This window comes from Cyrtonyx montezumae, unplaced genomic scaffold (genome assembly GCF_038088225.1).
Source record: "Cyrtonyx montezumae isolate F1298 unplaced genomic scaffold, pur_monq_1.0 scaffold_86, whole genome shotgun sequence".
In the NCBI taxonomy this organism is placed as follows: domain Eukaryota; kingdom Metazoa; phylum Chordata; class Aves; order Galliformes; family Odontophoridae; genus Cyrtonyx; species Cyrtonyx montezumae.
In genome coordinates, this window is record NW_027072096.1 from 45,706 (window position 1) to 58,923 (window position 13,218).

Genomic DNA, 13,218 nt, shown 5'->3' on the forward strand with positions numbered 1-13,218 from the left:
GGGTAACCTTGTCATAAAGGAAATTAAGTTCATTAAGCAGCACTTTCCCCTTATGAACCTACGTTGCTGTGATCCATGACCGTTGGCTTTCAACTCCTGGAACAATCTCTGTAATTTTTGTAGGCACCCAAGTGAAACTAACGGCCCTACAATTACCGGGGGCTCTCCCTTGCCCTTCTTGGCTCTGGATCCTCAAGACCATTAAACAAAATAATAATAATTGAGAGAGGTCTCACAGTGATGTCAGCCAACTCTTTGAGCACCATGAGACAGATCCCACTGGGCCCCACGGATTTCCATACATCATCCTACAGTGCAAGAAAATGATGAGAGGCACGGAGAGCAATCACCGTGCCACTGATTGGCTCCATGTGAAATGGAGATGAAAGGATTAGTTTTTGCTGGCCAGCCAGGCACCCAGAGCTCTGCCAAGAGGTTGTGCCAGCTCTGTGTTGTGCTTTCCATCTCCTCGATGGTTTCCAACACAGTGCTTCCCCTCGTTGGCTCCACTACTGAACCACGTGTGCCAACCGCCTTTCGTTTCGGTGGTCCCTGTTGGGTTCAGTTGGGTTTAACCATGGGGTGGAACTGCTCTCTTGGCTTAGGGGGAAGTAGAGTTGGAAAAATGAATGGGAAAGGAAGACCTCAAGGTTTTGCTTGCTGAAATTTAGTGGGATGAGGAGAATGGAAAGAAAACAATATTCTTATGTCCTGGAATGCAAGAAATACGTGCCATTCCAATGCTTGGCTGGGGTTGGGGCTGTCGCATGGCACTTCAGGCTGAGCCCAACTCCAAGTTCCCCCAGCATCCCTTCCTGCAGCAATCCCAGAACAGGTTTTTCCCAAAGCATTAAGAAAGAAATTGATTCCCTATCATTGTTGCTGCAGCTAAAAGGTGAAAGAGGTTACGGCGACCTTCGAGCGCTCCCTCCAGGGAGCATCACCTGATAATTCCTACATGGAAAGGCCTGGATGAAGGATTTCAGTGCCATCTCCCGTGGCTGTATTCAGCTCATGAAAATAGGGCAGGAAGAGCAGTACGAGGCCAACAAGAGCTTTGCAACGAGCTGTAAGTCAAGAAAAGAATGAAAGACAGTGGGAAGTAGGTCAGGAGAGCAGCACAAGGAGGGTCCTCAGGGCACAGAGGAGGGGGTGTCACCTCCACCCTACGTAAATTCAACGGGACGTGGTTCAATGGGATGCGGTTCAGTGGGACATGACCCTGAGCTTTCTGATCTAGCTCTGTAGGTGGCCTCGATGGGGTCAGGTATCTCCAAAGAAGGGTTTCTAACATCCATTCTTTGGCAGCGAACACGGGATGAGCCTCATGGATGAGGAAAGACACAAGGCCCCATCTACAAAGCTCCAGTGTTTTGATTTTGATTCATTTTCTTCTCCCTTGCGGGGCGGGGGGGTGGGGTGGGGGCAGACACAATCAGAGAAAGCAAAACTCAGAATGGAAATCGGAGCTGTGCTGAGGTCTTTGCTCTCATGTCAAAGTGAAAAAGAAGACGTGAGGCTCAGAAAAAAAATCAGCATTGAATGTCCTCTTCCAGCTCCAGCTGCGCTGGGGAAGGGGTCACCACTGGGGGCCCTTCCTTTGGGGAAGGGGCTGTCATTGAGGGCCTTTCTTTGGCACTCCAGCCCTGTGCCATCCAGGTCAGGGTTAGGTCGAGTGCCTGGAAAACAAGGGAGGGCAATGGCACTTCGCACAGACAAAGGGAAAAAAAATCCGAAACGCAAGCAGACGAAACTAAATTAGGGGGAAAATGCTGGAAAATGAGATGGAGGGGGAGAAAAACCCTAAATCCAACTGTTCCCCAAACAGCAGTCAGAGATGGGGGGAGCGCCGAGCAGAGGATGAGCTCAGAGATTCTGGTCACCAAAAAGGCAACAAACCTTCAAGCAGAACTCTACACGAGAACGTGCACAAAACGGAATACAAAAAACAGACATAATAAATGCAACCATGGAAGATAAGGCCACAAGCTGGGAGCTGAACACGGAGAAGCGAAGCGATGGGCAAAGAGACCAACGAGACGAAGGGGATGGTTTGGGTTTGGTGGGAAATCACCCCCACCCAAAAGAATTCTGGGCTGCTCACAGCAGTGGCCACCGTTTGGAAGAGCTCAGAGTGTTCTGCGCGTTGTATTTGGGAGGAAGCAGAGAAAGGCTTTTTTTAAAGGATTAATTTCTCCAACTATCCGGGAGGAAGCTGAAAGCTGCTTGAAACGAGAAATACTCTCAATGGGAAGGGATCATCGAGCCCAACTCCCGGCCCTACAGCCATGAACTCCCTGATTTTGGTTTTAAGTTATGTTTTAAAGGTTTTTTGGGGGGGAGATTTTTGGGCAAGCCAAGAGTCAAGCCAAGAGTTAAACCATCAGAACATCATCCAAAGGCTTCTTGAACACCAACAGCCCAACCACTTACCCAACTCATTTCGTGTTTAGCTAGCTTTATGCTGGATATTTTGTCCAGAAAGTCTCCATATTCGCCAAAAAACATAAAAAAAACCCACAACACATCTTTGTCCTCCAGTTGGGTGACCCTCAAAAGATGCACAGGTCTCAAAAGACCCTCAAAAGGCTGTCCCTCCCCGTGCGTTGGCCATGACCAACGGCTGCGTTGTCTTTCAGCCATCACATTATGGATTTGTGAGAAAGTAATCTTTTTGTTCGCTGATGAACGCAGATGAACGTTCCGTTTAAGCAATCAAGAAAGCCACAAAAGATAGCCATTACTATAAGAAAGCTTAGCTTGCGAAAACACAAAACTTGCGCAAACCGGGAGCTAGCCTAAACACGTTCAAGGACTAGTGATTGTGCAATTAATGAGATATGTTCGTATGAATAACAGACCATAAAAGGAAAAACCACCAGAAAGGGTCAAGAAGGAGATACGAAGGAAGACTACTTACTGGCAGAAGAAGACCCCCTAGCAACAACTGGATCATGCGCAGAGTACACCGCAATGAGGAAGCGAAAAGGACACGTATACGGAAGACGGACTGTATAAAAGGATCGGGTATTGGTTCAACTGTTGCGACAGGCGGTGGAACGCAGAGTCCCCTGTCGCCCAGCGCTGCATTGCCTCTTTGCTCTCTGATAATAAAATTCAATAGTTGACTCTTTGATTCTTAGTCCGTCGAATCTATCTATTTATGTAGCTGGGTGATGCATGTTTTGCCCAGAAAGTCTCAACATTTGCCAAAAATCATTAAAAACCACCTCTACCACTTTCCCTCTGCCCCCAAGCTGGGTGACCTTCAAGGGGATGGCTGTCCCTTCACGCGTGTTGGCTGTGACCAATGACGACGTTGTCCTGCAGGTGTTTTTTTCCCCCCCCAACAACCCCCAGAGTTATCTCCATAATTTTGCTGAGCACTGAAGTGAGACTGACAGCTCCGTAATTACCGGACCTTCTCTCTTTGCCCTTCTTGAAAACTGGAAGAGCAATAACCTGTGCCCACCTGCTATGCTCTCCGTGCTCACAGATGCACGGAAAGTCATCGGCGGCCAAAATGCTGGGAGACAAAAAAACCAAAACAGATCTGCAGCCCCAAACCCTCCCCGAAGGTTTCACCAACAGAAACAAAGCTTTGCAACCAGGAACCTCCTCAGTGCCGTATAAATGGGGTTTCATTCCATTCAGGCTTTAGAGAGGGAGGAGATGAGCAAGGGAAGGAAGGGGCAGCCCCATTTTGGCATCCTTGTCTGGCTAAGGTATAGGATCAGTTCCCTGATGCAATGCTCCTCCCGCAAACAACTCAGTGCTACACCAAAATCCAAGAAGAAAACACCAAGTCAGCATTTGCAGGGCGGGTTTGGGCTTCTGCAAGTGATGCAATTGGCATAAAACATGAGCAGAGGGCATAAAACATGAGCGGGAGAGGCTGCTGAGACCCATGCCACTTGCTGGAGCTCTCAGTGCTCCGACGTCTCCCAGGCAATTCAAGCAAACCCATGGATTCCTAAAACAACCCCCAGATCTCCCCCTTACAGATCAAAGTACCCCATATCCCCCAACCCCTTCACTTCAGGCGCCCCACATCCCGAACCTCGGCCCAACAACTCATTGCTCAGCTGCTCTGCAAGAGTCCAACCGATACCGCGCGGCCCAACGTGCAACGCGTTGCACACACAACCCCAGATTGGGGAGGAGCGCCCAGCACTTCCCCTCCCCCCCTTATTTTTTTTTATTTTTTGTGGAGTTTGCCACCTTTCTGGTGAGTCAGCTTTGGGTTCTGACCCACTGTCATTCTGCAACCTGAGACGGAGTGGGAGACGTTCCCAACATCACGTGCCGAAAAGTCAAGCAACATTGGCCAAACCCATAGGCAAAATCCTACTGCAACACACGGACCCTTTATCCCAGGATACACCCTCTTTTTTTTTTGTTTTGTTTTGTTGTAATTTTTTTTCCCTTTTCCCCTTAAATTTTACACCGGGGACATCTGATATCAGTTCACTACATTTGGAACTCCTTTAACCTCCTCCTCGCGAGGTGGCTGCGCTCCTTCACCACGACACGTCCCACCATTCATCCCTGAGCTTTTTATCCAAGGATATGTGGCACCGCACACCCAGAAATCTCTGAATGATTGTCCCTGACAGCAGAGGAGCAACCAGCCACCAGCAGCAGGAACCCCGCTGAGCCCTCTCTTTGGCATCATCCCCACCCTGGGCTCGGAGCTCTTCATCTTCCAGCTCTGCCAAGCCAAGAATGAAAAGCTGGCGTTGGCTGCGCTCGTTTGTGTTCGTTACGGAGAGCTGGGATGACAGGCTTTATGATATTTCAATTAAAGACAGAAGCATCCCTGCCACGAGAAGCTCATGTAGGATCGTGCTGAGCAGAACCTTTATAAGGACTTCAAAAAAGCAAAGGAACACCCGGTGTCGCTTTCTCACAGTGCGCGAGCAAGTTTGCAGCCTTCGGGAGAACGCTGCTGTTGCAAAGATTTTGTGCCAAGCCAGTTTTTTGGGGGAAGTTTGAAAGCAGAAGCCACTGCGTGAGTGCTATGGGGGCTCCGCTGATGGAAGGGACTCGCTAAGACCCAAAGGACAAGCTCCCAGTTCCCCTTGGGAGGATAACATCTAGGGAAAGCGAGCAGCCAAGAGGTGAACACAGCTCCTCCTACGCGGGTGAAGAGCAGGGTGGCCATGCTCAGCCCCAGCACCCAGCACACACTTCTCTGCACCAAACATCCCAAAGCAAGCTCTTCTGCCTCAAACACTCCATGCGCATTCTGGGTGTATGGGTTTTGCTGATGCCCCAAACCAGGCGCAGACTTCACCCAGCACGACGACAACAACAGAGACGCACAAATCAACACCAGGTTTTGCCAAGCAGTCCATCCCCTGCACCAAGGATCAAGAAAAGCCGTGGATGAAAGGCTCTGTGGCTTCACTCACCGTCTCTGTAGGACTGCAAGGGCTCATCTCCCCAAGATGGGGGGAACGGGGACAGAGGAGAGCGTGGAATGCTGCACTCGGAGATGGGGGTCATGCTCTTGCGGGGCATGAAACCGTGCGGCTCTCGGCCCGGGGACGAGGGCTCCGCTCCCACCGCCGCCTGCAGCATGGGGTACTCTGCCGAGTTGGCCAACAGCTCCTTGAGGATGTTGATGGGTGAGATGGTGAGCTCCCAGTTGGTAATACCAAAGTCTCTCAGGTGGGCCCTGGCGTGGCTGGAGAGGCCGGCGCGCGTGTCGAAGCCGGCCCCGCAGAACTCGCACCGCATCAGGCTGAACGTGCTCGGGTCGAAGTTTGCAACTGAGGAAAGAAGGACAAAGTCAGTGGGTAAGTTTGGATCAAGACTTTGGGAGGGGGCTGTCAGACCCAGAAGAGCCATGAGACGCACCACAGCCACTGCCATCAAGGCTGGCCACGGCACCATACATACCCATAGTCTGAGGTGGTTTTCTAAACCCCACCAATTAAAGCAAGAAAATAGAAAGCACGTCGAATTGAATACATACTACCTTTTTTCTTCTTCTTTTGGAAGGAAAATTTTTGCTCAATAGCTTTCACTTCTTCCGCCGAGATGAAATGTCGGACGTTGTAGCTCACCCCAACCCGATTGAGGTGGCCCCGCACGTGGTTCGCCAACCCAATCCCATTGTGGAACCGATCCGGGCAGTACGGGCACTTCCTCTCCTCGTTCTTCAACATGGGTGAGTCGGAGTCCAAAAAGTCATCAAACTCCAAAGGAGAGTCCAACAGGAGCATGTCCAAGGGAAGAGGCTCTTCCATCACGAAGTCCCGCGATGGGAACGCTGCTTTCTTCTTGTAGGGCTTCGCCCGGGGCCGCTTCTTCGCTTTGGGGTGCGGGTTGACCTCCTCCAGCAGGACGATGGGCACCATCATCCTCAGCTGCTGCTGCTGCTCTTCGGAGGTGATCAAAGGGTCCGTGGCTCTCAACGTGTCTCTGTACGTCCTCTTGAGGTCCAAAGCAGCTTGAGGGATGGTGACGGGTTTGGTGAGTCTGTGCTCCGCCAAGTCCGTGTCCGTGCTCATGGCGAACTCCCCTTCCACGCCCCCCACCTCATTGATAAACATCCATTTGTGCCTGACCTCCTCCAGCCCCGTTGGGTGACTCCTCAGACCATCGCCCTCGGCTTCGAGGTGCTGAGTCGCTGTTTTTTTTTTCAGGTGCTGCAGAGCAAACTGCGAATACACCTTGCTGGAGGAGAGCCCCAGGTTTTTGTGTGGGGCAGAGTACGGGGCCGCCTTCCTGGCGTGGAACCCCGACGTGGCGTAGTCCTTTTTGCTACCTCCGTTGCTTTTGTCGAGTCTTGGGTGATCTATGGTGAAACTGTGGACATCGTAATGCGACGCGCTTTCCCGGTGGGGCGGAGGGAAGAGCTGGTCCACTTTGCCAAAATAATCAGTCTCTGCAAAGTGGCCCGGCCTGGCAGGGCTGTAGGCATCCCTGCTGGTTCCCGGTTGGTTGGGATCTTCTTCGTACACCTCCGCGTCCCAAGAGAAGTGGGAATGGGCGTATTTCATGTGCTCCTTGAGGATGTTCTCGTTGGGTGCTGGGAAGCTGCAGAGCACGCAGGTGCTGAGCCCTTTGCCGTGCGGAGGTGCCTGCATCTGCAGGGGCACGTGCTCACTGGGTTTGAAGTGTTTGTACACGCCATGCACGGGGCTATCCCGCAGCTCTCCGACCCCGTACAGATTCAAGTTCTTCGCCCCTTGGTCCTTCCTCTCCTTGACGTGCATCTTGGCGTGCTGCACGAAGATCTTGGAGGAGTTGGTGCCGAAGACGCACTTGGGGCACTGCAGCCGGGCTTCCCGACCTTCATCCGGGAACTCATTCAGCTTCTGGATCTCCTCGATGATTTTTTCCCTGGATTCCTGGTGCAGCCTTTTGTGCTGCTCCAGGGACGCGAGGTCCCCAAATGCCCACCCACACTCGTTGCAGCAGAACTGGCACTGCCCTCTGAGAGCATCCCCATCTTGGTCCCTCCCTGGTCCGCGGTTGTGCTGGAGCATGTGATCCATCAGGTGCTCCTTCTTCTTGAAGTAGATGCTGCACTCGATGCACGTGTACACCGTGGGGTCCTCCTCGGGGCCCAGCTCCTCCTTGCCCTGCTCCTCCACCAGCACGCTACACACGTAGGGCCTCATCTCCACGTCATAGGAGCTGCAGGGAGTGGGCTCCAGGGACATCAACGGGATTCTCTCCACCGAATCCTCAGCATTCACCGTCCACGACTGTTTGCCGACGGCGAGCTCGGTGCTGAGCTGCAGAGCTGGCTTTGAGATGGTCCACTCGGCCGCGCCGAGCGCGCCCATCTCACCCACGTCCGAGTCGACCCCCAGCCCCTTTCTGTGGGACGAGGGGGTCTCGAGGGTTTTGGATTTGCTGAGGACAGGGTTCAGAGATTTCCTGAACACTGTCGGAGTCAGCGGAGGAGGCACTTCGTGCACAGCCTGTCCCCGGAAGGGTAAGTTGGTTGCTACATCCGTCGGCTTGCTCACGTCTTTGTATTGAGGACTCGGGCTTCTGTTGGGACGAGAAATCCAGTCGACCCTCTGGATCCCCCTCTTGCTTTTCTCTAAGTGCTCTTTGCTGACACCTTCAAGTTGCTTTGGTTCAGGTTTAAGGTATTTCTCCTCCCCACCACCCACAGGCGGCCCCGTGCAAGGGTTCGGCGTCCCAGCTGCCACCACGCCAGCACCCAGCTCCTCAGCATCGCTCTCCAGGTCCTCAGGATCCACCTGCACCGTATTTACAACCTGGGGATCCCCTGGGAACGACGACATGTCCTTTGAGCCCTTCAAGCTAGAGAGTCTCTCTAAAGTGCTTTCTTCTCTGCCATCACCCACTCGTGTCTCCAGGGCGGAGGTGTCCCAGGGCACGCTGCCGGACACGGTCATGGCACGCAGCTCCAGGGAGCTCCTGGCGTCCGCTCTGTACAAAACCTTCTGGAACTCTAAATGCTCTTCGGTCTTGGAGCTGCAAAAGAAGTTTGGACAGTTAGCAGCTTGTTAACAGGGTAGTAAGGATGTTCCTCCCGTATCGCCCCAAGCATCAAGGACTTAGGACAAAAGAAAACGAGCCCAAGGACTGCTCCTCCCATCCCATCCCATCCCATCCCATCCCATCCCATCCCATCCCATCCCATCCCATCCCATCCCATCCCATCCCATCCCATCCCATCGTCAGCTGTTACCAAACGATGACATCTGGTACCAGCAAGCCAAAGAGCAGGACAATGAGCTGCACAAAAACAGGACTGACGTGCCAACGTGAACCACACCGAAGGTCTCTGGGACCAAAGGACCATTTGTCCCCATCATGAAGTGCCATCCTCTCTCTGCAGCAGGAGCTGACCCCCCCCCCCCATCTCTCTTCCCCGTTGCAGACACCCCAAATCACACCGGACTGAGTTGGCTCCTCCCCCAGATCCTTAGCAGGACCCCCAAGCTAGCAAGATCCCATCAAACTACTGGAAAACAAGTCTTTATGGGGCAAGTCCAGTGGTGGACTGGGGGGCTTTGTGCCACCCAGAAGGGTAACGTTGGCACCACTACTGAAGCCAAGACGTGTTGGGTTCCTGACAGCACACCCATGGCCAACGCAATCACTTTGCATGTCCTACAGTCGGGCTTGGAAGCTTTTTCCCCAGATGAAAAAAAGGGGACAGCGAAGGTGCAACAGAGGTACCCGATGTTCTTCAGCATGACCCCAAGGGTTTGGAGACATCTGCGCGGTGAGATGGAGAATCATGCCCTTCTGCAGGGGTGGTGGGAGGCTCGACTGAGAAACCAAGGAACCCAAAAGCACCCGATGCCCGTATTTAGGTTCCTGAAGAGGGTCTGAGCAATCCAGATGCCCCCAAAGAGCAGCTGTGACCCCAAATCTCAACCAGAACAAAAGGCCCAAGGCCAACAGGACCCGCATGGGAGGAAGAGGACATCTCCATTGGCAGCTTCATGGGGTCTGGAAGGTGCCAGGAGACCCCAACCTGCAGCCCAAGGCTCGGGGCAGGGATGGCAACACAGAGGAGCTAAGGGTGCCCAAGAACTCCCAATTACACAGTGCTGATGAGCAGCCAAGAGCACCAGGACGTGGTGAAACCACTCCCAAAGGAAGAAACCCAGAGCCTGGAAGAGCCCAAGGACTCGAGATCTCGTGCAAGGAGCTGCTCCAGGCCAGCAGAACACCATCTCATGGGTCAGGCTGTGCTGCCAGGAGAACAATGCACCTTTCTCTGCTGGGGACAGCGGGGCTGCCGGTTCCACGCGTCTCTCATTGTTTTTAAACCTATTTATTTCCTAAAAAACAGAGTCCAGGGGCAAACCAGTTCCTGCATTTGCCCTCCCAGCTCCAGATCTTTCCCTGTTTTCTTTTTTGCAGAGAAACTGAGAGGACGGGCTCTCCGTCGTCTGCGTTGTGATAGGAGGGAAACTCGATTCCCATACGAACCACAAACGTTAATAAAAATAACTCACTAAGGAAAGCGCTGGCCCAGGAAGGATCAGTCAACAGCAGATACTAAAATAAACCCATTAAAATGTGCCAGGCATGGGCTGTACTGCTGAACAAAGGCTGAGGGAGAGCAATTCCCCTAAGGAGCCTCAGGCTGCCACCACTCAATCTGCTTTCTCCAGCGTGCTCAGAGGTGTAAGGGACACCCCTAAGCAGCTTGGGGACACCCATCCAAGCTGCTGCCTCTTCCCCTTGCACCAGGGACGGCACCAAGAGAGCAAAGCAGAAGTGAGGTGCCCCGAGGAGCTGTGTGGGACGGGCAGAAGAAAGGGGTGGTGGTGGGAAGTGGAGAAATGAAGCTGTGTTGGAGCAACCAACGGCGCCTTGGAGAGAGGGGATGGTGCTGGCTGGCTCTAAGGTGACATCCTTGGTGGTTGGGACGACTCTCTATGGGGACAGCCAAGCAGAAATTTGGGGTTTTGTGCTGTTAGCAAGGGGAGATGCTCTGCAGCATCCCCAGGGCACTTACCCGAGTTCGGTCCTGTGAGCTGGGGCTGGGACAGCACCGGAGAGGGCAGGATCAGGCTCATCTGCAACAGAGAGGAAAGCTCCAAGGTCAGTGCCCAAGTGAGGCTCCTGCAGCGCAATTTGCAATCAGTGTGATTTAGGTGTTGGAAGGAAAAAGCTTTCCCAGCAGATCAACCCCCTCTGCTCCTGCTGCCCTGTCCTGCTACGGCCGGGTCCGGATTACGGGAGGATTGCTGAGCCACACTTAAGAGGGTTTAATCCCGCGCAAAAGTATTCGGTGGATAATCACTCCTGCGACTAAGCAGGCTGAAGGGGAGATGTGCACGGCTCCAGCCAACCTGGAGGGGTTGGTTTTGTCCACCCTACAAAGCAGATGGCGTCCCATGGGCTCTGGTTTCTCTGGGTGCACAGCTGAGCATCACCCCGGGCTCGGTGGTGCAACGCTTGGGATGGCGGTGTTGACCACATGCCTCCATAGGTTCATAGGTTCATAAGGTTGGAAAGGACCTACAAGATCATCTAGTCCAACCATGGACTATCTACTCCAACCATCATCTACTCCAACCCTACCTGGGGCCTGACAACACGGAGATGAGTCCTGCTGAGCTCTACCAGGCTCAGATGGATCAGGATCAACCCTGAAGAAGTGGGGAAACTCTTGCTGGTGTCCAAGGAGGACACCTGGATCGCACCTACGTGGACGAAGAGCACGAGCAGCGGGCACAAGAGCCATGAGCGCATTGCAGCTATGGAGCCAAGAGCTGGATGATCCCAGTGGGTCCCTTCCAATTCGGGACAGTCTGTGCTTCTATAATCATAACTGACCTCCATCCCCTCCCTGTAGATCACGTTTGTTTTTACAGATTGCTGCTTACGTGCCACAAGCCGAGCACGACGACCCAAGGAATTTGGGACCACCGTTACAGAGATGGAGACAGCAAAGCACGAGCTGCAAAGGAACGTGAAAAGCCCTCGCTGGTTTTCCACCCTAACACCTCAAGCGAGGCAGGTGAGAAGCTTAAAGCTGAGGATCTCTTGGAAGGAGATGATAGCTTTGAGGTCTTTCATCTGGATGGGGCCATCGTGGCGATCCTCCATCGGCACAACGAGAGGATGCGGAGAGGCGGCCTCGAATTCCGGGAGATCGGGTTTCTTTGGCTTCAGGAGCGCTTTGGAAAAGCCCGTTGGGATGCACGGCCAAGCTGTGAGGTCATGGGGGACAAATAGTGTTCATTCAGGAAAGCCTGAGTCACTGACCGGCCTGGCACGTGGGGGAAGGGATGGGAAAACCCTCCCAAAAGGGCAGACCGTAGAGCACTTCCAGAAAAAAATCAAACCGAAAGCGACAGTGGAGAGAAGGGAAGCTGACGGAGGGGACAATCGTGGCAGAGGGACAGGCAGGATCCTTCCAGGGGCTCTTTGTTCCTCACAGCTCCAGCGTGGCTCCTATTTTTAGCAGCTGTCTCCTTTAGAGGAAAACACGCCGTGATTTATCTTTCTCCTGATGAGCACGTAACTGTGCTCCCTGCAAATCCTGGTTTCTTGGAAACAGCGAGAGATGAGGGAGTTTAATGTCTTGGACTTAGCAAGCTCACATTTACCCTCTATGGTAATCCAGTGAGAGCCGCTCCTCCGACCACGGGAGCGCAACTGCAGCTTCTCCCAGGAGAGCAACGTGGCAGCCCCAAGGTCAACCACTCTCATCCACTGGATCCACTACATCAAAAGGACATAAAAGTGCCAGAGGACATCCAACAGAGGGCACGAAGATGGTGCTGGGTCTAAAGGGCAAGATGTCTTGAGGAGCAGCCCCAGGTCACTCGGTTTGTTCAACCAGGGGGACGCCGACATCACGCTCAGCCGTAGGGTTTGGGCTTTGGGAGCTCTCGTGTTGTGCAGGGAGTTGGGCTTGATGATCCTCATGGGTCCCTTTCGCCTCATAAAATCCTCTGGTTCTATGATTTTAACACCGAGGTGCTTTCAATCACTGAGCCAACACGTGAGCTTGCTGAGGCCAAAGCACACACAGAGATAAGGGAAACCAGCAGCGTTCCCAGTATGGGATGGTTACACCAGGACCAGGAGCTCTCCTACAAGCAGTGAACCCATTCCCAGACGTATTTGGCGAAGGTTACTTACAAAATACATTTCAAAGGTCACAAATTGAGTAATAACAACAGCTCCATTCGAGCTGAAAGCGCTCCAACTTGCCAAGGTCACCACGGGCAGTGCTGATAAGCAAAGGTTTAACGGCGCGCTCCCGAGAAGTGGGTTTACCTAAATCATCAGCACCACCACCCACGAACACAAGGACACGCTGCAAAGTGCTTCTTACACCTCGTTGTTCTTCCAAATGGCAGAGCCTTCCTACCCAAGGGATCTCCAAAAAGGATCTTCCCTCTGGGATCCTCCCAACCCAAAGCATCTCCAAGAAGGATCTTCCCTCTGGGATCCTCCCAACCCAAAGCATCTCCAAAAAGGATCGTCCCTCTGGGATTCCTCCCAACCCAAAGCATCTCCAAGAAGGATCTTCCCTCTGGGATCCTCCCAACCCAAGGGATCTCCAAAAAGGATCTTCCCTCTGGGATCCTCCCAACCCAAGGGATCTCCAAAAAGGATCTTCCCTCTGGGATCCTCCCAACCCAAAGCATCTCCAAGAAGGATCTTCCCTCTGGGATCCTCCCAACCCAAAGCATCTCCAAGAAGGATCTTCCCTCTGAGATCCTCCCAACCCAAAGCATCTCCAAA

The 13,218-nt window shown here is 53.0% G+C and overlaps 1 protein-coding gene across 4 annotated transcripts in view; it reads right to left on the reverse strand.

The window, feature by feature from the left end:
• The window catches only part of WIZ (WIZ zinc finger), a 40,610-nt gene that overhangs the window by 12,285 nt on the left and 15,107 nt on the right, over nucleotides 1-13,218 (reverse strand). For 2 of the 4 annotated variants that reach the window (XM_065753948.1, XM_065753946.1), the window contains exons 1-2: nucleotides 5,984-6,618; nucleotides 5,415-5,774 (exon numbers count right to left, since the gene is read on the reverse strand). In XM_065753948.1, the coding sequence (XP_065610020.1) occupies nucleotides 5,415-5,774; nucleotides 5,984-6,560 (937 nt within the window). In that variant the 5' untranslated portion in view covers nucleotides 6,561-6,618. Of the gene's footprint in view, nucleotides 1-5,414; nucleotides 5,775-5,980; nucleotides 8,467-10,471; nucleotides 10,533-13,218 lie in introns of those variants that run through there. The other 2 variants (XM_065753945.1, XM_065753947.1) reach the window with 2 other exon arrangements.